Source organism: Agelaius tricolor, unplaced genomic scaffold (assembly GCF_023055355.1).
Source record: "Agelaius tricolor isolate 1412-34295 unplaced genomic scaffold, bAgeTri1.0.p SCAF_43, whole genome shotgun sequence".
NCBI classification, from domain to species: Eukaryota; Metazoa; Chordata; class Aves; order Passeriformes; family Icteridae; genus Agelaius; species Agelaius tricolor.
In genome coordinates, this window is record NW_027269303.1 from 2,067,220 (window position 1) to 2,092,746 (window position 25,527).

The 25,527-nt window shown below is 50.4% G+C and overlaps 2 protein-coding genes across 2 annotated transcripts in view; both read right to left on the reverse strand.

Annotated features, from left to right (window-relative positions):
- Positions 1-25,527, reverse strand: part of LOC139604076 (uncharacterized) — a 1,261,625-nt gene that overhangs the window by 551,189 nt on the left and 684,909 nt on the right. The window contains 2 exon segments of the mRNA XM_071455063.1: positions 10,235-10,610; positions 10,613-10,810. Coding sequence (XP_071311164.1) covers positions 10,235-10,610; positions 10,613-10,810 — 574 coding nt within the window.
- On the reverse strand, positions 4,159-5,091 carry LOC139604045 (olfactory receptor 14J1-like). Its single transcript, XM_071455033.1, has one exon. The coding sequence runs from the start codon at positions 5,089-5,091 to the stop codon at positions 4,159-4,161; it is 933 nt and encodes a 310-aa protein (XP_071311134.1).

Below are 25,527 nucleotides of genomic sequence, written 5' to 3' on the forward strand. Positions count from 1 at the left end.
ATCCCCGTCCTTGATGTCCTGGTCACACAGCCCTGGCCCCTTGTCCCCATGTCAGGCTCTGGGTGGATCCTGTGGAACATCCTTTGGTGGAGGCTGTGGCTCCAGGTGGGCCGGGGGGATCCCGGGGGACAGGGACCCCGCTGGGCATGGACAGCATTGGACTTGTTGGGAGAAACTGTGAGGGGGAGCTGGGGCCGAGTGACCAACCCAGTGACCTGACACAGCCCTGCTGGGATGGCACACAGCCCCTCTGGGATGTCACAGCCTGCTCTGGGATGTCACAGCCTGCTCTGTGAGCTCACAGCCCCTTCTCTAATGTCACACAGCTGGCCTCTGATGTCACAGCCAACTCTGTGATGTCATAGTCTGCTCTGTGATGTCACAGCCCATTCTCTAATGTCACACAGCTGGTCTCTGATGTCACAGCCAAATCTCTGATGTCATCATCTGCTCTTTGATGTCAGAATTCTGCCATGTGGTGTCACAGATATGGCCTATGATGTCATAGCATCTCCATGACCTCACATAACCCACTCTGTGATGTCATAGCCGACTCTGTGACCTCATGTTACCAGATGATAAATTGTCTACACCAGGTGAGCTGACACCTGGAGCTTGTTCTCCACATCCCCAGGCCTATGGAAACCACACAAGGCCCATTGTGTGAGAAGGGGAACTGGAAGTTCAGCAGCCTCAGCAGTGTCCTGCCAGCTCAGCCAGGCCCACTGGAACATTGGGGTCCACGACCACCAGGGACCACCAGAGAGACCCCCAGGACAGAAGAACACATGGGTAAAGGGGAGGGGAAATATGGCAATGATTTTGGGGAAATGATTATCATATGTGTGTTTAGTCCAGGACAATCAATGAATATGTGAGCAAAATCCAGAAAATAAACAGAAACTTTCCTCTACTCAGCATTCACAGTTTTGGGAGGAGCTATCCCCTGTGCATCCAGCTGAATAAAGAATGCTGCTTCTTAATGCTACACTGGGGTTAAGGATTTTTCTGTTTTACCAAATTTTTGGTGACACTGCCAAGGAAAACTCTGTCTGCTGCTGTTCACACGGAGGCTGCCTGGGGCCCAGTGACCATGAAATAATCAAGTGTCGCAGACATCTTTCATGAAAAATCCTTTCTTAGGATTTTTCTTTGTGAGAAGCTGCAGTTTCAGCAACTAAAAGTAAACAATGGTTATCTGCTACTGTAGAATGCAACAGGTAGACCCGTGATTGGTCTCTTGTAGATATTTAGATTTACTGACCACTCATGGCAGAGCTGGCTCTTGCTCTCTGTCTGAGACACAGATTTTTGTTATTCATTCTTTTCTATTCTTAGCTTAGCTAGCTTCTAAAGAAACCTTTTCCTTTCTATTGCTTTTTAGTATAGTCTTAATGTAACATATAAAATAATAAATCAAACCTTCTGATCATAAAGTCAACATTCTTGTCTCTTCTTCATCCTGAAAACCTTTGTGACCACGGTCACAATCAAGTTTTCAATGTTTTATGAAAGAAGGAGGGGCAGTGACAGAACTCCTACACTGGCATTAGGATGGGCAGACTTTGGCCCTCCCCAGACTTTGGGGGAGTACCAAATCAGGTACTGATTTTTTGAAAGGAAAGAGCCCTTTAAAACAAAGGGATCCAGGAAGGATGGACAAATTTCAAGAAAGTAATCTTAAGGGGGAAGGAGCAACCTGTCCCAGTGTGCCAAAACATGATCTAGAGAGGAAAATGACTGGCCTGGCTGCCCATGCAGCTTTTCTGGGAACTCAGGGGAAAAAAGGACCAGCAATGCAGGAAGTGTTTAAGGATGTTGTTAGGTTATGAAGAAAGTGATGTGAAGAAATGAAAGCTCAATTAGAATTTAAACTGGCAGTTTGTAAAAAGAATAAAAAATATTTATATAAAAAAATTATAGCAAAAGGAGGGAGAAGGAGAACATCTACTCCTTATTGGATGCAGTTGAGAATAGAGCAACTGAAGATAAGTAAAAGACAAAGCTACTTTACACTTGTTTGTCTCAATTTTCAATATTAGGACAGGTTTCCCTCAGGACAAGTGTTCTCCTGAGCTGGTAGATGGGCACAGGGGGCAGAACAGCCCCCTGGAATCCAGGAGGAAGCAGCTGCGGACCTGCTGAGCCACTCAGATACTCACAGGTGTGTGGGATCAGATGGGATCCATCCTAGGGGGATGAGGGAGCTGTGGATGAGCTCCCCAAGCTGCTCTCCATCATTTACCATCAGTCCTGGCTCAGCAGGGAGGTCCCAGAGCACTGGAGGTGCCAGGGTGAGCCCATCCCCAGGAAGGGCTGGAAGGAGGAGCTGGGGAACTCCAGGCCTGTCAGCCTGACCTGGGTGCCCGGCAAGGTTATGGAACAGATCACCTTGAGTGCCATCACAGGGCACCCACAGGATGGCCCAGGGATCAGAGCCAGCCAGTGTGGATTTCAATATCTGCACTGATGGTCTGGATGAGGGGATTGATTCCAGCATCAGCAAATTTGCAGATGACACCAAGCTGGGTGTGAGTGTGGATCTGCTGGAGGGAAGGAGGGCTCTGCACAGGGCCCTGGACAGGCTGGATCCAAGGCCCAAATCCAGCAAGGAGAGGTTTAACAAGTCCCAGTGCCAGGTCCTGCTATTTGGCCCCAGTGCTACAGGCTGGGGACAGAGTGGCTGGAGAGCAGCCAGGCAGAAAGGGCCCTGCAGGGACTGATGGACAGCAGGCTGGACATGAGGCAGCAGTGTGCCCAGGTGGGCAAGAAGGCCAATGGCTCCTGGCCTGGATCAGGAATAGTGTGGCCAGCAGGAGCAGGGCAAGGATTCTTGTCCTGTGCTGGACACTGTTTTGGCAGCACCTCGAGTGCTGTGTCCAGTTCTGGGCCCCTCAATTTAGAAAGGACATGGAGGGGCTGGAGTGTGTCCAGAGAAGGGCAACAAGGCTGGGGAGGGGTCTGGAGCACAAGTCCTGTGAGGAGTGGCTGAGGCAGCTGGGATTGTTTATCCTGGAGAAGAGGAGACTCAGGGCAGACAAGGCAGTGTCAGGGCACAGGTTGGACTTGATGATCTCCAAGGTCTGTTCCAACCCTGCTGATTCTGGGATTCTCTGAAACCACCCTTAGAGCAGTTGCAGGATGAGCCCTGGGCCTCCTCTTCAGCAGCTCCAGCAGCTCAGGTCCCTCAGCTTCTCCTGCCAGCCCCAAAGCCCATCCTGTCAGTCCTGCAGAGCCTCTGCAGCTCCTCCTCATTGCCCAGAACAGGGAGCCCCAGAGGCAGACACAGCAGCCCAGATGTGCCTCCCTGGCCTGGGGTGCCTCTGGCAAGGGAGCAGCAGCAGGCACTGCAGGAGCCTGCAGACAATTCCTGCAGCACTTGTAGGATGATCCTGCTGCCCAAGAGATGTTCCCATGGTGCCAAGTCAGGAACTGCAATGGGGAGTGGGGCCAGAGAGGAAAGGGCAACCAGGGATGGGCTGTTTGCAGGGCAGGGAACAGGGCTGGGCAACATGAAGAAATCTGGATTAGGAAAGAGTAAAGAAGGCAAAGAAGCAAAGGAAATGCTGAGGGCAGTTTGGGGGTGGCTGCCAGGCAGCCCTGGCTCTGAGCAACAGCGTCTGCAGTGGCACAGGAAACTCCCAGCTGATGGGAACAAACTTTCTGGCTGACTGCAGAGGCCAGGACAAAGCTGAGTGGTTTCCCTGGTGTCCCGCAGGCCTTGCTGGCCCCAGGGGCTGATGGCATTTGTGCTCCCTCAGGTTCATGTCCCCACAGCAACAGCATGGGGGTGCTGGCCCTGCAGTGTGCAATGCAAACAGGGGCTGCTGAGGCAGTGCTGCCGTGTCTGTGCCTGCAAGGATGGGGCACCTGTGTGAGCTGGGGGAGAGGCCAGGGCTGCAGAGGGGGGATGTTGTTGGCAGCTGCATGAGGACGCTCTGGGACGCTGCCCTGGGCTGTGCAGCGCCCTGGGCATGGATCAGCCCCTGCTCTGCTGCTCCTTCCCGTCTGCCCCAGGGCCCTTGCAGAGCCCCAGCCATGCTGTTTGCCCCCAGCCTGCTCACGGCCAGCCTGGGGCTACTCACGGGGGTTTCTGTGCTGAGCATTGGCCTGGCCATGTTCTTTATTACAAGTGATTTGCAGAAATTGGCCAGCAGTTTAATGTTTCTGAAAGCATCCAGTCATCAGTCTCCACACTGCAGCCTTGAGCTCCTGGTTCCTCAGGCTGTAGATGAGGGGGTTCAGGGCTGGAGGCACCACCGAGTACAGAACTGACAGGGACAGATTCAGGGATGGGGAGGAAATGGAGGGGGGCTTCAGGTAGGCAAACGCTGCAGTGCTGAGGAACAGGGAGAGCACGGCCAGGTGAGGGAGGCAGGTGGAAAAGGCTTTGTGCCGTCCCTGCTCAGAGGGGATCCTCAGCACAGCCCTGAAGATCTGCACATAGGAGAAAACAATGAACACAAAACAAACAAAATTTAAACACACACTAGCAGCAATGAGCCCAAATTCCCTGAGGTAGGATTTGGAGCAAGAGAGCTTGAGGATCTGTGGAATTTCACAGAAGAACTGGCCCAGGGCATTGCCATGGCACAGGGGCAGGGAAAATGTATTGACCGTGTGCAGAAGTGAAAAGAGAAAGGCACTGGCCCAGGCAGCTGCTGCCATGTGGGCACAAGCTCTGCTGCCCAGGAGGGTCCCGTAGTGCAGGGGTTTGCAGATGGACACGTAGCGGTCGTAGCACATGATGGTCAGCAGATAAAACTCTGTTGCTGCACAGAAAACAAAAAAAAACACTTGGGAAGCACATCCAGTGTAGGAGATGTTGCTGGTGTCCCAGAGGGAATTGTGCATGGCTTTGGGGACAGTGGTGCAGATGGAGCCCAGGTCAGCGAGGGCCAGGTTGAGCAGGAAGAAGAACATGGGCGTGTGCAGGTGGTGGCCGCAGGCTACGGCGCTGATGATGAGGCCGTTGCCCAGGAGGGCAGCCAGGGAGATGCCCAGCAAGAGGCAGAAGTGCAGGAGCTGCAGCTGCCGCGTGTCTGCCAATGCCAGCAGCAGGAAGTGCCTGATGGAGCTGCTGTTGGACATTTCTTCGGTCTTGGCAAGGGGACCTGTAGAAAAAGTAATCATGGAATATATGGGTTAGGAGAGGACTTGAAACATCCCAGCACAGCCTGGGGGCACTTTCCCCCCACTGCCTGCCCAGGGCTCTGCTGCCTGGAGCTGTCCCTGCCAGCAGCTGCTTCCCTGTGCCCAGGGCTGGGCCCTGCCAGTGCTGCCAGAGCCCAGCCCAGCCCTGGGGGCTCAGCTCTGCCCTGCAGAGCCCTCCCAGCTCAGCCACTGCCCAGGGGCAGCTCTGGCTCTGCAGGCTCTGAGGGCAACGTCACAGCAACCCTGAGGAGGCTGGAAAAGTGACACTGATGCTGAATATGAGCGGCCCTGTTCTGATTTCTTTCACTGCCTTGTTTAATCAGATCAAAGAGAAACTTTTTTTTTTTACTTTTCACAGGCTGAACTGAGAGATGAAGATCTATGTGCAATTTCCAACCCAGAGCAGTTGATTAAAAAAGTAGGATATCCACTTTTATACAGCCCATGCCTTGCTGTGCTCCCTGTATCATCTAAATTCTGCAGTTCAATGCCATGCTGGGAGCAGTCCTGAACAATGCAGCATCCTCCCCACACAAGGAGAACACTCCCAAGCCTCACCAGCTGTCTCCTCCCAGCCAGATCTTGCCCCCCAGTGCTGGGAGCAGCTGCCAGGGCTGGCTGAGAGCTGTCCCTGGCAGGCAGCAGAGTCCCTGCCCCAGCACAGCGCCCTGGGCTGCAGGACCCTGCTCTGCAGGACAGCCCTGGGCACCCCTGGCTGCTCTGCACAAGAGACAAGCAGAGAATGTACTCACAGGCTCTGCAGGCATTGGCATGTTCCAGCTGCAGGAGATGGCTCCAGGAGCTGCAGCTGCATTGTCCTGCAGCCAGAGGTTCCTGTGCCAAGGGCTGGCAGTGATTGTGCCCCAGGCACTTCTCAGCCCCTTCCCAGCCCTGACTGATTGAAGCTCTCTGTGCCTCTGTGCTGTGCCCGGGCTGGCTGCAGGCAGTGCCCCAGCCCTGCTGGGCTGGCAGGAGAGCTGCTCATCCAGAGAAATGTGCTTTTGAAGCTCTTCTTGGTGACCAGGAGCTGCCTCTGTGCCAGGAGCCCAGCCCAGCTCAGCAACACAGACACAGCACAAGGACTTTAATCAGCCTCTGGGGCTTTGTGCTCAGGCCCTGAGCATCAGTCCCTGAGAGGGAGCTGAAGAAACCTCTCCAGAACTCCAAGTCAGAATCCAACTCCAAACTTTCTTGGACTTTTAATGGGTCCCAGAGAGGGACACGACTGAGCAAGTGTCCCCAGGCCCCAGGCAGAGCAGAGAACTGCAGGCAGTGCTGACAGGTGGGGACAAAGAGAAGCCAAGTCTTGGTGCCCTGGGGCACAGCAGGGTCTGTGCCAGCAAGGGCTGGGAGGAGACACCTTGTCCTGAGGCCCTGGGGCCTCCTGGCACAGCCCCAGCCAGGCTGGGCACTGTCAGCCCCTTGTGCTGCCCTCAGCATCCCCCCCTAGCCCACATCCCAGTGGCCTCAAGGATCTGCTGCAAGGAGTCCCTGGGGAGCCTTGCTCAGCAATGGCCCTGGGGGCTCCTTCATGCTCCCTGCAGGGACTGCAGCTTTTTCAAAGGACTTTGGCTTTGGCTTTTGCCTTGGACTCTCTGAGAGGTTTGTGCAATCATGGCCTCCAATTATCTGCTGTAATTAGTCCCTGGAGAGGCTTTGTCAGTAACAACACTCAGTGGGGCTCATTAATGCTTCAGGGTACTTCAGATATTTGAAGGTACTTGGTGTTTCCCTTTTGATACAGACTCTGTGAGAGGTTTGTGCAATCATGGCCCCAATTATCTGCTTTAACGAGTCCCTGGAGAGCTTTGTACTGACACTCAGTGGTGCTCAGTAATGCTTTGAGATACTCAAGGTTTTTAAGGTACTTTGGATTTTCCTTTCCACTCTGAATCTCTGAGAGTTTTTTTGTGCCATCCTGGCCTCCAATTGTCTCCACTTTGCTCTGCCAGTGGGCACACCCAAAAAGCATCTTTTAGGTCTATCATGCTAAACCACTGGTGTGCTGGGGGGATATTACTCAGTAGTGTATAGGGGCTAGGCACTACTGGGTAAGGATTCACTGTTCTTTTGTTCACTTCTCTCAAATCTTGGACAAGCCTGTAAGTCCCATCTGACTTCTTTACTGGTAATATGGGTGTATTATGGGGGGACATACATGGTTCTAAGGTCCCATCCTCAAGTAGGTTCTGGATCAGTGGCTGCACTCCTCGTCTCCCTTCACGGGAGAGTGGATATTGCCGTACCCGAACTGAATGGTTCTCATTAACTATTTTTATTACTATAGGTTTCATGTTCAATTTACCTTGGTTTTTTGGTTTTGCCCACACCATCTCATGAATTTTCTCCTCATCTTCTTCCCTTAATTGGAGAAACTTAACTATCATTTTCCCTTACTCTAGAAGCACTCCAATGTCAAACTGCACCTGTAAATCCTGTCCTAATAAATTTCACCCTGCATCTGGAACTAATAGAATGTCCCTCCTTCCTATTTTCTTTGTTCTCTCAAACTTTATTTGCTTTACAACTGAGGCTTTGAACCCTTTCCCTTTAGCACCTACTACTTGCACAGTATCTTGACTCTTTCTGCACCCCTTTGGGATTCTACAAACACAAGTTCTTTCAGTCCCTGTGCCTACTTAGAATTCAAATTCTTCCTCCTGGGGATCTATTTTTAAAGTTATCAAGGGCCCCTGATGGTATTCTGTCCCCAGGAGGTAGAGCCCCTGACACCCCTAGTCTTCCACGTCTCCTTTTTGCTCAGTCTCATAGACCCTCAGATCCTTTTCCTTCTGGCGGCAATTCTTTCTTATATGCCCACTCTCTTTACAGGAAAAGCAAACTGGTCCTGGGTTCCCTTGTTTCCTAAACTCTCCTTTTTGTGTGGAGGCCCAGGGGCCTGCATCCTCCCTCCACCTATCTTCCCGCACTTGGAATCTCCCTCCCTTACCTGAGTTGTTCTTTGCATGCTGGTTTCCTTCCCTAATGGCAGCTACCATTTGATTTTGCCTTGGCCTTCACTTCATCCCTTTTTCCATACACCTTCTGTGCTTCCCTTAAAAGGTTTTCTAACCTCCTTTCTTGCCAACCATCTAACTTTTCTAACTTTCTCTGTATATCTGGCCAGATGTGAGTGACAAAATTTATCTTTAGTAAGATCTGTCCAGCCACCGTGTCATGGTCAACCCCTGAATACTGCCTTATATATTTCCTCAACCTTTCTAAACACTCTGTGGGGGTTTCTTTGCTCTTTTGCTGCTCATTGAAAGCCTCATCGGCATTTTGGTGAAGTGGAGCTGCTTCTTTGATGCCTCTTATAATCAATGTTCTATATTCCTCTATGTCTTGCCTCCCCCCAGTGCTGCTGTGGCCCTGGTGGAGCGCACTATGGGCATTTTCAGATCCCCAGGAGGTCCTTGCACATGCTCCCTTTCCCATATTTGTATCCCAGCCGCTCGGATCATGTGTCTTTCTTCTGGTGTGAACAACATAATCATTAATGATTGCATTTCCTCCCATGTATACATATTGGGCCCCAGAAACTGGTCTAACTGCTCTGTGGCTGTCGTGTGTTTTAAAATGTTTATATGAGTTCAGTTGTAAAGTTGTTTATCCCTTCTATAAGTTAGAAATATGGTTTGGCCCTCGGTTCCCCCCATGTACTTCCCTCATAATGGGTTCTCCCTAAGTTGGTCACCCCTTGTTTTCTTCCAATGGCTTTGTCCCTCAAGGTGACTGATCCCTTGATCCTTCCCTTTATTCCCTTATAAGTTTATTTCCTCCCTCCTGGTGCTGCCCACTTCCCCTGCCTATCATTGTAACCACCACTCTTTATTTTGAGAACCTTCCGTGTCAATCATCCCTTACTCAATGTATGATTTGCCTCCAGAGGCTCTTCCCTCCCTTATGTAATCCTTATTGGTCCCGCTGTGTCCCACGCTCCTCCCCTGGTCTTCGTTTATTGGTCACCTTGTGTCTCCTCCTGTCACACCCATTCCCTTTATCAGTGCCTCCCTAAGCCGTCCTCCTCTGACACCCATCACTGATCAGGCCTGGGAAATAAAGGCCCTTGGCATCCACACGAGTGTGCACTCTCTCCTTCATTTATCTCGGGACTTGGTAGCCACACTCTCGCCTGCACCCCCCATGCCGCAGACAGCACCACTACCCGAGGGTTTTCGAGGAGAACCCAGGAGTGGCAGATCTTGTGCTCTCCTCCGGCCACACATCGGGAACAGCTGGCCAGCATTTGTCCAGCTCCCGTGGCCGCAGAGCAGGCTACAGGGAAAAAGCTTTTCCTGAGATCCAACCTGAGCCTGCCCCGACTCAGCTGCAGCCGCTCCCTCCACTCCTGTCCCTGGGCACCAGAGGGAAGAGGTTCCCACAGCCCCAGCCAGGGACCCGCTCCCAAGGCTGCTGCCATGGCCACCAGGGCTGGCACCAGCTGGGATGCTCGGTTTCCACGGGCCGGGCTTCAGGAATGGGATTCCCCAATTTCCTGCTCCCGCTAAAACCGCGCTGCCCTCGCTGCCCTCCCACCTCCCATGGAAAGCACGAAAGACAAAGATCCCGGGCTGGGAGAAGAACAATTTACTGGGAACAGCAACGAGATAGGAACAAACAGGAACACAAACGATATTGATAACAGAAGGGAAAAATAAAACTGTTTACAGGGAAAACTAAAACACAACAGACTCTTCCTGGCCACAATTTCCTCTGTCTGGAAAGGACACACTTCTCAGGCAGAGAGAGAGAGAGTCCCTTTCCTACCCCTGGCAATGACCTGAGGTGGGACTGAATGTAATGACAGGGCCATGGCCACACCCTCATTTTCTTCAATCCCACATCATGTCATTGGAAGAGGCAGGAAAAGGTACAAGTGTCTTCCCAGCATGGATCACAGGGAAAATGGATCTCCAGGGCTTTTCCCAATATAGATCCTCCAATGGGGGATGAAGCTGGAGCAGTACATGAAGCTCCTCCTGCACTTGGGGCATTTGTAGGACTTCCCTTACTGGTGTCTCTGTTGGTGTTTGGTCAGGACAGAGCTCTGGGTGAAGCTCTTCCCACACTGGGACACTCGTAGGGCCTCTCCCCAGTGTGGATGCGCCGGTGCCTGATAAGGGCGAAGTTGCTGTTGAAGCCCTTCCCACAGTCAGGGCAGAGGAAGGGCCTCTGCTCCGTGTAAATGCGCTCATGCAGGCGGAGATTTGAGCTGGTCTGAAACCTCTTCCCACACTGGGGACACTCGTAGGGCCTCTCCCCAGTGTGGATGAGCTGGTGCCTGATGAGGTGGGACTTGCGCTTGAAGCCCTTCCCGCAATCAGGGCAGCGGAAGGGCCTCTCCTCTGAGTGAATCTCCTGGTGCCTGGCGAGATCAGAGCTGGTCTGAAACCTCTTCTGGCACTCAGGACACTTGTAGGGCCTCTCCCCAGTGTGGATGCGTTGGTGGGTACGAGGGCAGAGCTGCAGCTGAAGCCCTTCCCACACTCCCCACACTCGTAGGGCCATTCCCCAGTGTGGATCATCTGGTGGCTGATCAGGGTGCTGCTCTGCCTGAAACTCTTCCCACACTCCAAGCACTTGTGGGGCTTCTCCCCATTGTGAAGCTGCTCATGGACCACCAGCTCTGAGCTCTGGCTGAAGCTCTGTCCACCTTCCTGGCTCAGGGTGGGTCTTTCCTCCTCAGAGCACACTGGGCTGGGTTTGAAACCACTTCTCCTGTGGGATCTCTGGGTCTTGTCCTCCCTGTTTGAATTCTGCAGCGTGGAGCCACTCAAAATGGCCTCTTCCATGAGGTTCTGCTGTGGGGTTTTGTCTTCCCTGGTCTCCATCCTCAGCTCCTTGTTTGGGGGAGGAAGGAAAAGGAGAGGATGGGATTTGCCTCCGTGCCAGAGGGAAGGGGAAGGAGATCCCCCCAGTGCATCCCCAGCAGGACGGGTTTGGCAGCAGGGTTGTCCTGCAGCCAGGGGCTGTGCTGGGCTGGGAGATGGAGCAGGAGAGAGGGGGAAAGGGGCACTGACTTCCTCCTCACCTGCCTGGGGCTCCTGGGCCATCTTCCTTTTTTGTGCAGCCTCCTCCTCCATCCAATCGAGATTTGGGAATGGGAAATTCTGTTTCAGGGACCAAACAAAGGGTGAGCACATTGTCGTCTTTTCTGGTTTGAAGGAAACCTGGGGGAGAGTCTAAACCAGAATTACAATTTAATAAGAAAATGAAGATCAAGGCAATGATGCAGAAACACTGCCTTAAACTGACAGAGTCAGGATATAACCTGACACCCTGTTGCTGCTCAGGGTGGTGGCTGCAGTCCCATTAAATGGTGGCTGCAGTCCTGTTGGAGTGATGAACGTGATTCTGTCCAAGCAGTGATCCTGTAGAAGGGTCTGGTCTTCCTCTGAAGGTCCAGGGGTGGTTCTGGAGCTCTTGTCCTCTGGGAATCCAGTAGGCAAGCTGCTCCTGGTGCTGCAAGGCTCAGTTTATATCCAGGTAGGAATGCTTGGATCCTCCTCCTGGGCGGAGCATCCCACAATGGGATGATGGATTTTGATCAGTCCTGCAGTGACACTCAATGGCCCATTCCCAGAAGATATCTCCCCTGGAGGGCATTATCAGGGCTGAGTCATGGAAGAGATCAAGAACACTGCCCCACCTGTTTAGAGCAGTTGATGAAGATGGGCATTGAAAACATGCATTTGGTTCCATCTTACATTGCAGCCTGGAACAGTGGGGGAATCCCTGCTCAGGGGGTGAGCACCACCCCCCTTACCCAAACTGGCTCAGGTGTAAAACCCCCACCCCAGGAAGGCCACACCCACAGGGGACAATGTCACACTTGCCCTGCCCCAGGGGAGGTCTCTGTCCCTGTCACTCCCTTGCTGTCCCTCCCTTTTCTCTTTCTTTCCAACTCTCTCTCTACCTCACATTTACTGCTTAATTACTGCTTAGATCCGACCTTGGATTTGGTCTCATTAGCACCTTAATTTGGGCAAAGGAATCTCTCTTATGATTTTCTTAACCAGATTGCAACATTATTCTGGCACAGTGAGTTTAGGAACTGTTCTCTGACCCCAAGTGCCTTTGACAACATCATGGTTCCCTCCTCTGAGGAGGTTGTGGTTCCCTCTGGAGGAGCTCTTGTAAACTTGGACGCAGCTTCCTCTGAGCGATTTATGTGAGAACTGATGAGGAAAATGGCTGTTGTGGGTGGCCAGTGTAAAGAAAATATTTTGTTATCCCTCCTTGAAAAGTCTGAAAATATCATTGGAGGAAAGGGGGCAAATGCTACCAGTGAGACTGACAAGGTTCATTCACTCCAAGTTGAGGAACACAAGGCTGCTAAAAGTCCTACAAGAAGCCCAACTCCAGTAGCTAAATTCCCGAACAACTCCCAAATTCCCAAGCTTGCGTTCTTTGCCAAATGTGAGAATCATTTTTCTCTTCATCCCAGTCACTTTTGTGACAGCTACACAGAGCTTTCCCTTCCTTTTAACAATATCCGTATGGGGCCAAATTTTCACTTTTCTTTTATTGGAACCTGCCAGCAGCTGAGCTGGAGCTCTGCAGGAACCAATGAAACTTGGAATTTCCACATCTGTGCTTGGATTGTCAGTTTATTCATGTTTGGGAGTTGTTTGTGCTTTCATCACAAGTTACTTGTGGGAAGAGCAAATATTCTTCAAAGTGATTTATGCAGACTTAAGTTTGATTTCTGCCAAGTTTATTTTGTCCAGTGCCCAGGGGATGCTCGGGGCTCTCTGTCCCCTGGCCCTGGGGGATGCTCGGGGGGTCTCCATCCCTCTGGCCTCAGGCAATGCCTGTGCAGGGCTGGGCACCAGGGGCTCTGTGTCCCTCTCACCGCTGAGGCTGCTCGGGGCTGGGGGGGCTCTGCCACCTTCTCACCCCTGGGGAGGCCGGGGGGGTCTCTGTCCCTCTCAGCCCTGCTGGGACCCCACCCAAACATCATCGGAGTCACAGGGACAGAGACACCCCCAAACCCCCAGAAGGGCTGAACCTGGGATTTGGTTTGGGGCTGAGGATTTAGGAAGGGGCTGGAATTGGGGCTGGGCTTGGAGTTGGGGCTGAGATTTGGATTAGAGCTGGGATTGGGGTTAAGGCTAGACATGGGATTGGCTTTAGGGCTGGGGTTGGGATTGGGTCTGGGGCTAGACGAGTCTGGGGCTTGGATGTGATTTAATACAGAACTGAACATGGAGTGAGATTGAGACCAGGATCAGGGTCAGGTTTGGGACTGAGCTCACCCAGAGCAGGACAGGAGGGGATGTCACTGTGGGAAGGTTTGGGGAAAATCCTGGATTGGGGAAAAACAAGGTGTGAATGCCTTGGGTTGGGGATTCCTCTCACACAAGTCCATCTCTAGAAGTCACCTGATGTCAATAAAAACCTCCAAAAATCAAGAGTGAATCAAAAAAATCTACCAGGAGTGTCCCATGTCCAGTCTCATCCCTCTGGGGTTCTGGTGGTCCCCCGTCTCAGGGCTGCTGGGGATCCCATGGGTCCTGGGGATCCCCCCTCTCCAGGATCCTGCTTAGGGATGCTGGGGGGTTTTGGGCTCCCCTTCTCCAGCCTCACCCCAGACCAGCCACTTGGGGCTCTCCATTCTTCCCAGGACCCTGTCCTGGTTTAGCACAAATTTGGGAGAAAATCTCCAAAAGAGTTTCCTCCAGAAAGCTGATTTAAGGAGCCCCACCCCACACCAGATTGGGAAAAGATTTCCACGGAGGAAAGTGGAAAAATCTGTTGATTTAACAGGCAAAGCATTCACCAGCATAAAAAATGAACAATATTAAACAATAAACCTCTTGCCACTCCAAAAGAGATGACCAACTCAGAGAGTCCCTCTGTGGGCTGTAGCTCGGCTCATTCAGTCTCTTATCAGTCTCTTATCAGTCTCTTATCAGTCTCTTAACAGTCTCTTATCAGTCTCTTAACAGCCTCTCCAGCACTGGAAATGCCACCGGCCAGGCTTGGCCAGGTGGGCCACAGGTGGGAGCTGCCAGTGGTGTTCTGGGTGTTCAGTGCAGAGCTGGTTCAGGTTTAAACCGCTCAAAAGAAAAAGAAAAACCACAGTCCAGGGAACTTCTCTGCCTCAGTGAGCTAAAAACTAACTAAAAGCAAAGGAGAGCTCTGTCCCGCCCTCTGTCCATCCAGGAGCCGGAATGTGGAGGAGTGAGTGCAGTGTCTGAAAACAAACTGCAGCTTCTTCCTCCTCCCCTTGGCTCTCAGAACCAGCCTTAAAGGTGCAGAACTCATTTCTGGGCTAAAGGGACCGATGGGGCACGAGCATCATGAAGTCACCCCAGGACGCGCCCCTGTCAGGGTCAGGGGGTCCCGTCCCCGCCTCATCTCCGGGCTGCCGGGGGTGCCCCAGCTCCGGTATCGCCCCTTCCCCTCTCCCCGCCCCGGGGGTCCCCCGTTCCACAGCCCCGGCTCTCACGGGGATCCCCAAAACCAATGTCCCGCCCCGTCGGTACCGGGCCATCCCCACGTGGACCCCCGGGACCCTCCCGAGGGGCGATCGCGGCTCCTCTGCCCCTGAAAAAGCTCCTCTTAGGGAGCCCGGAGATATCCGGGGCTCGAGTCCGGGATCTGCCGGCTCCGAACACTCTCCAAAAAAATCCTCCCGGACACCCCTGGCTGGTGTTATTTGGGAATTCAGCTACTTGAGCTGGGCTTCTTGTAGGAGTTTCAGCAGCCTTGTGTTCCTCACCATGGGGTGGATGAACCTCATCAGTCACACTGGTATCATTTGCTCCCTTTCCTCCTGTGATTTTAACAAACTTTTCAAGGAAGGAGAACAAAATATTTTCTTTTTCACTGGCCACCCACAACAGCCATTTTCCTCATCATTTCTCCCATAGGTTCCCCAGGAGCAAAGAGGGACAGTGTCCAAGTTTCCTAGAGTTCTTCCAGAAAGAGCCACAACCTCCTCAGAGGAGGGAACCATGCTGTTGTCAAAGGCACGTGGGGGTCAGAGAAGAGTGCCTAAATTCACTGTGCCAAAATAATCTTGCAATCTGGATAAGAAAATTTTCAAAGAGATGCCTCCGTCTCAATTAAGGTGCTAACAAGACCAAATCCAAGGTGGATTTTATTGAACAGTAAATGTGAGGTAGAGAGAGAGATGGAAAGAAAGAAAAAAGGGGGGAGAGCAAGGGAGTGACAGGGAGAGAGACCTCCCCTGGGGCAGGGCAAGTGTGACATTGTCCCCTGTGGGTGTGGCATTCCCAGGGTGGGGGTTTTACACCTGAGCCAGTTTGGGTAAGGGGGGTGGTGTTCACCCCCTGAGCAGGGATTCCCCCACTGTTTCAGGTTGCAATGTAAGATGGAACCAAATGCATGTTTTCAATCCCCATCTTCATCAACTGCTAGAAACAGGTGGGGCAGTGTTCTTGATCTCTTCCATGACTCAGCCCTGATAACGCCCTCCAGGGGAGATATCTTCTGTGAATGGGCCATTGAGTGTCACTGCAGGACTGATCAAATTCCATCATCCCATTGTGGGATGCTCCGCCCAGGAGGAGGATCCAAGCATTCCTACCTGCATATAAGCTGAGGCTTTCAACACCAGGAGCAGCTTGCCTACTGGATTCCCAGGGGACAAGAGCTCCAGAACCACCACTGGACCTCCAGAGGAAGACCAGACCCTTCTACAGGATCACTGTTTGGACAGAATCACGTTCATCACTCCAACAGGACTGCAGCCACCATTTAATGGGACTGCTGCCACCAGCCTGACCAGCAGGGTGTCAGGTTATATCCGGACTCTGTCAGTTTAAGGCAGTGTTTCTGCATCATTGCCTTGATCTTCATTTTCTTATTAAATTGTAATTCTGGTTTAGACTCTCCCCCAGGTTTCCTTCAAACCAGAAAAGACGACAATGTGCTCACCCTTTGTTTGGTCCCTGAAACAGAATTTCCCATTCCCAAATCTCGATTGGATGGAGGAGGAGGCTGCACAAAAAAGGAAGATGGCCCAGGAGCCCCAGGCAGGTGAGGAGGAAGTCAGTGCCCCTTTCCCCCTCTCTCCTGCTCCATCTCCCAGCCCAGCACAGCCCCTGGCTGCAGGACAACCCTGCTGCCAACCCCGTCCTGCTGGGGATGCACTGGGGGGATCTCCTTCCCCTTCCCTCTGGCACGGAGGCAAATCCCATCCTCTCCTTGTCCTTCCTCCCCCAAACAAGGAGCTGAGGATGGAGACCAGGGAGGACAAAACCCCACAGCAGAATGTCATGGAAGAGGCAGTTTTGAGCGGCTCCACGCTGCAGAATTCAAACAGGGAGGACAAGACCCAGATATCCAACAGGAGAAGCGGTTTCAAACCCAGATGGAGACCAGGGAGGACAAAACCCCACAGCAGAATATCATGGAAGAGGCAGTTTTGAGCGGCTCCACGCTGCAGAATTCAAACAGGGAGGACAAGACCCAGAGATCCCACAGGAGAAGCGGTTTCAAACCCAGATGGAGACCAGGGAGGACAAAACCCCACAGCAGAATGTCATGGAAGAGGCAGTTTTGAGCGGCTCCACGCTGCAGAATTCAAACAGGGAGGACAAGACCCAGAGATCCCACAGGAGAAGCGGTTTCAAACCCAGCCCAGGGTGCTCTGAGGAGGAAAGACCCACCCTGAGCCAGGAAGGTGGACAGAGCTTCAGCCAGAGCTCAGAGCTGGTGGTCCATGAGCAGCTTCACAATGGGGAGAAGCCCCACAAGTGCTTGGAGTGTGGGAAGAGCTTCAGGCAGAGCAGCACCCTGATCAGCCACCAGATGATCCACACTGGGGAATGGCCTTATGAGTGTGGGGAGTGTGGGAAGGGCTTCAGCTGCAGCTCTGCCCTCATCATCCACCAACGCATCCACACTGGGGAGAGGCCCTACGAGTGTCCTGAGTGCCAGAAGAGGTTTCAGACCAGCTCTGATCTCGCCAGGCACCAGGAGATTCACTCAGAGGAGAGGCCCTTCCGCTGCCCTGATTGCGGGAAGGGCTTCAAGCGCAAGTCCCACCTCATCAGGCACCAGCTCATCCACACTGGGGAGAGGCCCTACGAGTGTCCCCAGTGTGGGAAGAGGTTTCAGATCAGCTCAAATCTCTGCCTGCATGAGCGCATTTACACTGAGCAGAGGCCCTTCCTCTGCCCTGACTGTGGGAAGGGCTTCAACCGCAACTTCACCCTTATCAGGCACCAGCGCATCCACACTGGGGAGAGGGAGAGGCCCTACGAATGTCCCAGTGTGGGAAGAGCTTCACCCAGAGCTCTGTCCTGACCAAACACCAACAGAGGCACCAGTAAGGAAAGTCCTACAAATGCCCCAAATGCAGGAGGAGCTTTGTGCACTGCTCCAGCTTCATCCCCCATTGGAGGATCTATATTGGGAAAAGCCCTGGAGATCCATTTTCCCTGTGATCCATGCTGGGAAGACACTTGTACCTTTTCCTGCCCCTTCCAATGATATGATGTGGAATTGAAGCACATGAGGGTCTGACCATAGCCCTCTCATTACATTCACTCCCACCTCAGGTCATTGCCAGGGGCAGGAAAGGGACTCTCTCTCCCTGAGGAGAATGGTGTCCTTTCCAGACAGGAGGAGATACGTGGCCAGGCAGACCCAGTCGTTGATCTTGTAGATTTCCCTGTAAATCCTTTTTCTTATCCCTTCTGTTATCAATATTGTTTCTGTTCCATTTTTTCCTTATCTCGTTGCTGTTCCCAAAAATTTTTCTTATCCCATCCTAGGATCTTTGCCTTTTGTGCTTTCCATGGGAGGTGGGAGGGCAGCGAGGGCAGCGCGGTTTTAGCGGGAGCAGGAAATTGGGGAATCCCATTCCTGAAGCCTGGCCCGTGGAAACCGAGCATCCCAGCTGGTGCCAGCCCTGGTGGCCATGACAGCAGCCTTGGGAGCGGGTCCCTGGCTGGGGCTGTGGGAACCTCTTCCCTCTGGTGCCCAGGGACAGGAGTGGAGGGAGCGGCTGCAGCTGAGTCGGGGCAGGCTCAGGTTGGATCTCAGGAAAAGCTTTTTCCCTGTAGCCTGCTCTGCGGCCACGGGAGCTGGACAAATGCTGGCCAGTTGCTCCCGGTGTGTGGCCGGAGGAGAGCACAAGATCTGCCACTCCTGGGTTCTCCTCGAAAACCCTCGGGTAGTGGCGCTGTCTGCGGCATGGGGGGCACAGGCGAGAGTGTGGCTACCAAGTCCCGAGATAAAGGAAGGAGAGAGTGCACACTCGTGTGGATGCCAAGGGGCTTTATTTCCCAGGCCTGATCAGTGATGGGTGTCAGAGGAGGACGGCTTAGGGAGGCACTGATAAAGGGAATGAGCGTGACAGGAGGAGACTCAAGGTGACCAATAAACGAAGACCAGGGGAAGAGCGTGGGACACAGCGGGACCAATAAGGATTACATAAGGGAGGGAAGAGCCTCTGGAGGCAAATCATACATTGAGTAAGGGATGATTGACACGGAAGGTTCTCGAAATAAAGAGGGGTAGTTGCAATGATAGGCAGGGGAAGTGGGCAGCACCAGGAGGGAGGAAATAAACTTATAAGGGCATAAAGGGAAGGATCAAGGGATCAGTCACCTTGAGGGACAAGCCATTGGCGGGAAAACAAGGGGTAACCAGCTTAGGGAGAAACCATTATGAGGGAAGTACATGGGGGGAACCATGAGGGCCAAACCATATTTCTAACTTACAGAAGGGATAAACAACTTCACAACTGAACTCATATAAACATTTTAAAACACACGACAGCCACAGAGCAGTTAGACCAGTTTCTGGGGCCCAATATTTATACATGGGAGGAAATGCAATCATTAATGATTATGTTGTTCACACCAGAAGAAAGACACATGATCCGAGCGGCTGGGATACAAATATGGGAAAGGGAGCATGTGCAAGGACCTCCTGGGGATCTGAAAATGCCCATAGTGCGCCCCACCAGCAACCACAGCAGCACTGGGGGGAGGCAAGACATGGAGGAATATAGAACATTGATTATAAGAGGCATCAAAGAAGCAGCTCCACTTCACCAAAATGCCGATGAGGCTTTCAATGAGCAGCAAAAGAGCAAAGAAACCCCCACAGAGTGTTTAGAAAGGTTGAGGAAATATATAAGGCAGTATTCAGGGGTTGACCATGACACGGTGGCTGGACAGATCTTACTAAAGATAAATTTTGTCACTCACATCTGGCCAGATATACAGAGAAAGTTAGAAAAGTTAGATGGTTGGCAAGAAAGGAGGTTAGAAGACCTTTTAAGGGAAGCACAGAAGGTGTATGGAAAAAGGGATGAAGTGAAGGCCAAGGCAAAATCAAATGGTAGCTGCCATTAGGGAAGGAAACCAGCATGCAAAGAACAACTCAGGTAAGGGAGGGAGATTCCAAGTGCGGGAAGATAGGTGGAGGGAGGATGCAGGCCCCTGGGCCTTGACACAAAAAGGAGAGTTTAGGAAACAAGGGAACCCAGGACCAGTTTGCTTTTCCTGTAAAGAGAGTGGGCATATAAGAAAGAATTGCCGCCAGAAGGAAAAGGATCTGAGGGTCTATGAGACTGAGCAAAAACGAGAAGTGGAAGACTAGAGGTGTCAGGGGCTCTACCTCCTGGGGACAGAATACCATCAGGGGCCCTTGATAACTTTAAAAATAGATCCCCAGGAGGAAGAATTTGAATTCTTAGTAGGCACAGGGACTGAAAGAACTTGTGTTTGTAGAATCCCAAAGGGGTGCAGAAAGAGTCAAGATACTGTGCAAGTAGTAGGTGCTAAAGGGAAAGGGTTCAAAGCCTCAGTTGTAAAGCAAATAAAGTTTGAGAGAACAAAGAAAATAGGAACCAGGGATGTTCTATTAGTTCCAGATGCAGGGTGAAATTTATTAGGACAGGATTTACAGGTGCAGTTTGACATTGGAGTGCTTCTAGAGTAAGGGAAAATGATAGTTAAGCTTCTCCAATTAAGGGAAGAAGATGAGGAGAAAATTCATGAGATGGTGTGGGCAAAACCAAAAAACCGAGGCAAATTGAACATGAAACCTATAGTAATAAAAATAGTTAATGAAAACCTTCCAGTTCGGGTAGAACAATATCCAGTCTCCCTGGAAGGGAGACAAGGACTGCAGCCGCTGATCCAGGACCTACTTGAGGACAGGACCTTAGAACCATGTATGTCCCCCCATAATACACCCATATTACCAGTAAAGAAGTCAGATGGGACTTACAGGCTTGTCCAAGATTTGAGAGAAGTGAACAAAAGAACAGTGAATCCGTACCCCGTAGTGCCTAATCCCTATACACTATTGAGTAATACCCCCCAGCACACCAGTGGTTTAGTGTCATAGACCTAAAAGATGCTTTTTGGGTGTGCCCACTGGCAGAGCAAAGTCGGATATATTTACCTTTGAATGGGAGAACCCTGATTCTGGGAGGAAACAACAGCTCTGGTGGACTGGGTTACCCCAAAGGTTTTCCGAATCCCCACACCTCTTGGGTCAAACCCTAGGAGAAGTACTACAACTCTTCTCCATCAAACCTGAGATAAAGCTCATCCAATATGTAAATTATTTGCTTCTCTCAGGACAGGAAGAAAAAGAAGTTTGGGAATCCACCATAGTGTTGTTAAATTTTCTGGGGGACCAAGGACTTTGGATATTAAAAGAGATACTTGATTTTGTAGAGAGGGAAGTAAAATACCAAGGACATGTGATTTGTCAAGGGAGCTGACGGCTGAACCCTGAGAGAATTACAGGGATTGCTTCAGTCCCACCGCCAAAAACTAAGAGGGAAGTCAGAAGGTTTTTAGGCCTGTTGGGATATTGTAGGCTATGGATTGAAGGATACACGCAGGCCATCCAGTTCTTGTATGAAAAGTTAGTGGAAGAGATTAGGTGGGGAAAAGACAATGAACAAAAGTTTGAAGCTTTAAAGCAAAAATCAGTCAGTGCACTGGCACAGAGTCTTCCTGCATTAGACAAACCCTTCTATTGTTTGTGGATATAGAAAGAGGGGTAGGACATGGAGTGTTAGCCCAGGACTGGGGAGGATCCAGGAAACCAGTGGCCTATTTATCAAAACTGCTAGACCCTGTCAGCCCGGGGTGGCCAACCTGCATTGAGGCTGTGGCAGTGACTGCCCTACTCATAGCAGAAAGCAAAAAATTACCCTTTGGGGGAAAATTGAAGATATATATCCCAAACTCAGTAAGGAGTATCCTGAGCCAAAAGGCTGAGAAATGGCTCACTGATTCCCAAGTGCTAAAGTATGAAGCTGTCTTAATAGATAATGGTTTAGAGCTGATCGTGAGTAACCAACTCAACCCTGCCCAGTTTTTGTATGGAGAACCAGATGAGGAACTAATAAATAATTGCCTAGAGGTTATAAACTATCAAACTAAAGGAAGAGAGGACCTAACAGATCAACCACTCCAAGGTGGAAAATGACTGAACATCGATGGATCTTCACGGGTAATAAAGGGGCACAAGGTATCAGGGTATGCTACAGTGCATGAAGGGTTGGTGGCCATAGAAAAGGGAAAGTTACCTTCCAACTGGTCAGCCCAAGGTGTGAGTTGTATGCCCTGAAATGAGCTCTGGAAATATTGGCACAGAAAAGGAGAACAATATATACAGGAATCAAAATACACTTTTGGAATAGTGCATACCTTTGGAAAAAATTTGGGAAGAGAGGGGGCTAATAAATTCAAAGGGAAAGTGACTAATTCATGAAAAATTTGTCTTGGAAGAGTTAGAAACCTTACCATTACCAGAGGAAGTAGTGGTGGTATATGTTACAGGACATCAAAAAGGGAGCAAGGGAAAAATTTAGCCAATTTAGAAGCTAAAAATGCAACTGAATCAGAGACAGATAATTAATAATAGTATTAACCCCCATGAGAGAAATGCAAAAGTCCCTGTATTCAGTGGGACAGAAGAGGAAGAACACCTTAAAATAGGAGCCAAGAAAGATAACAAAGGGAAATGAGCAGATGGAAGGAAATAATAATAAACCCCTTGCCAAGAAAATGCTAGAAGGCATACATGGAACAACACATTGGGGTACACAAGTGCTCAGTGATCAATTTCTAAGGGACTGGGGATGCACAGCAACTTTCATAATCGCAAGTAACTGAACAGTGTGTGGTATGTCACCAAGTGAATAAGAAGATCATGAGGAAAACACCCAGAGGAGGGTAAGAACTGGCCTTACAGCCCTTCCAAAATATCCCAGTAGACTTTACTGATCTTCCCCAGGTACAATGGTGGAAGTTTTTGCCAGTGATAGTAGATCATGTAACTCATTGGGTAGAGGTGGTACCCACTGTGAAAGCCAATGCCAATGTTGTGAGTAAAACACTTCCAGAATCAATCATTCCCTGATATGGGATAGCAAACAGGATTGATTTAGACTGGGGAACTCGTTTCACATCAGAGATATTGCAGAAAGTCTTTCAGGCCCTGGCAGTAAAATTGGAATTACACACTCCATGGCATCCACAGAGTTCTGGTCAGCTTGAGAGAATGAATCCAACTCTTAAAAGAGCTCTAGTGAAGGTAATGATTGAAACCCAAAGGTCAGGGATAAAATGTCTCCCTTTGGCCTTATTAAGAATGAGAACCCAACCCCAGTCAGATCTGGGGGTCCCACCCTATGAAATGATGTTTGGGTTTCCCTTCCTGACCTCACCCCAGAAGGCTGCCACCTATGAGGAAGGGGAAGCCAATGCCAAGAAATAAGTGATGTCTATAGCACAAACCTTAGAAGGGCTAAGACATAAAGGGGCAATTCCTCAAACTACCACCCTGGATTTCAGAATCCATAATATTAATCCCAGGGATTGGGTGATGATTAAGCCATGGAGAGATCAGCCTCTAACTCCTCAGTGGGAAGGTCCCTTTCAGGCACTGCTCAGCACCGAATCGGCCGTGCGAGCTGCAGAGCGGGGATGGACTCATGGCAACAGAGTCAAAGGCCCAGGAGAAGAACCCAAAGAGTGGACTGTAACATCCAGGCTGGGTGAAACAAGATTGACTCTCAAGCAGAGATTGAAAGACAACCAGAAAAACAACAAGACACCAAAAAGCAGAGTCAAGCTTCCACCAGCCAGCTCGAGAATTGTCTTCCTGTTTTCATGGGTGAGAATTACCAGCATCTGTTGAGGAGAAGTACACAAGGGACTGTAAAAGGTAATGGGACAGCTTCTTTAAGAAAATAAGACAAAGGAAGGAAGGCAAGACCGGGTTGGCCCCTTTGTTACCAAGAAGGCTCCATAGCCCTGCTGTGGGTAGCAACCCTGTAGCCATGGTAAGGTAGGGACAAAAGGCCAGACCAGACCTCTGTAATTCCTCAGTTGTCTTTTAATTCAACAGGGACTGGAGGGCAGGACCGAGTTGGCCTCTGTGCTCACCCCTAAGATGCACCAACTATGGGTAGCAGCCACATAGGCATGGTAGATGGGAGTCAAAGCCACACTGGACCTCTGGGATGCCCTTTTGTCCATTCCAAATAAGTGTGTCTAAGGAAAACCTGAGATTTTTTCTCCTGTTCCCACTGTCCTTGCCCGCATCAACAGATGCTGGTATGACTCATTCAAAAGAGAGAGAAACTTTTTTACTTAATTGTTTGAGCAAAATGCCTTACAGAAAAAGAAAAAGGGGGCTTGTTATAGATGCATAATCCTAAGGTTGACTCTCACTTGACTCTCACAATTAAGGGTTGGATATTAAATACAAGTTAGGAGAAGTTTTGTAGATGTAGAGTTATCCTTCCCCTCCCCCTTGCATTGCTATCACAGGATGGCCTCAATAGTTAGGGCATTTGTGAGAGTCGGCTTGTTACTATGGCAGCACCTGACTGTGGTGTTTGGGTTTGGGTTCTAATTCTGATGTTCACAGGGGTTCTTGGATGAGGGAAGAGATGAGAATGTTGACTCCATGTTTCAGAAGGTTTATTTATTATTTTATTATATATATTACATTAAAACTATACTAAAAGAGTAGAAGAAAAGGTTTCATCAGAAGGCTAGCTAAGCTAAGAATAGAATGGAATGATAACAAAAGCTTCTCTCTCTGACAGAGAGTCCAAGCCAGCTGACCGTGATTGGCCATTAATTAGAAACAACTCTGTGAGACCAATCACAGATCCACCTGTTGCATTCCACAGCAGCAGATAACCATTGGTTACATTTTGTTCCTGAGGCCTCTCAGCTTCTCAGGAGGAAACATCCTAAAGAAAGGCTTTTTCATTAAAAGATGTCTGCAACACCTGACCTCCAATCAAGGTGTGAGACAGTGATCTCCACCACTGGACAGTGAAGAAGGAGTCGATTGACAAGACTTTGGGAGGGGCCAGAGGTATAAAAGACAGAACAGCCATTTTGTAGATGAGCACATCCTGACTCAATTCTTTGCTCCCGGCACTGTGTTATTTTCTTTATTCAGTCTTCTGTTATATTGTGATAAGCTCTTAATATTTTAAATTTTTGAAAGTGAAAATTGTTTCTCACATGAGGTTGGGGAATGTGGGGCAAGGTTGTCCACACTGGGTCAACTCTCAAGATAAAACTTGTCTGACGTGGTGAGACCTCCATAGGAGCGGCCCTACATCAATATAAATCACAGAAAGCTGCAATCAGCTCTTCTCTAAAGAGATCAGTAATAAAATACACTCTTTAAAAGAGGATTACATATTTCTTAGAAGCTCTTTTAAATATTTCTCCGTAACAGTAAAAGGAAATCTTCCTGCTGAACTGAACAAGACCAGAGGGAAATCAAGGCAGAGCCATGGTTTGTCAGGACTTGCTTGATCCTAATGAGCCCCGTGGTGCATTTGGAGCTCAGCCCTTGAACCTCGGGGCCTGAGAGGAGATTGCACAAACCTTTCCAGGAGTCAAAGTCCGAAGAAACACCCCAAAGTGTCTCAAAGCATGAATGGGTCCCACTGAGGTTCATCCCATCACAGGATCCTCATGGACTCCTTGGAGGGCAGAATTGGAGGCCAGGATTGACCAAAAACCTCTCAGAGATTCAGAGTGGAAAGGAAAATCCAAAGTACCTTAAAAACCTTGAGTATCTCAAAGTATTAATGAGCGCCACTGAGTGTCAGTACAAAGCTCTCCAGGGACTCATTAAAGCAGATAACTGGGGCCATGATTGCACAAACCTCTCACAGAGTCTGTAACAAAAATGAAAGCACCAAGTACCTTAAAATAACTGAGTACCTTGAAGCATTAATGACCCCACTGAGTCTCCTTACTGACAAAGCCTCTCCAGGGACTAATTACAGCAGATAATTGGAGGCCATGATTGCACAAACCTCTCAGAGAGTCCAAGGCAAAAGCCAAACCCAGAGTCCTTTGAAAAACCTGCAGTCCC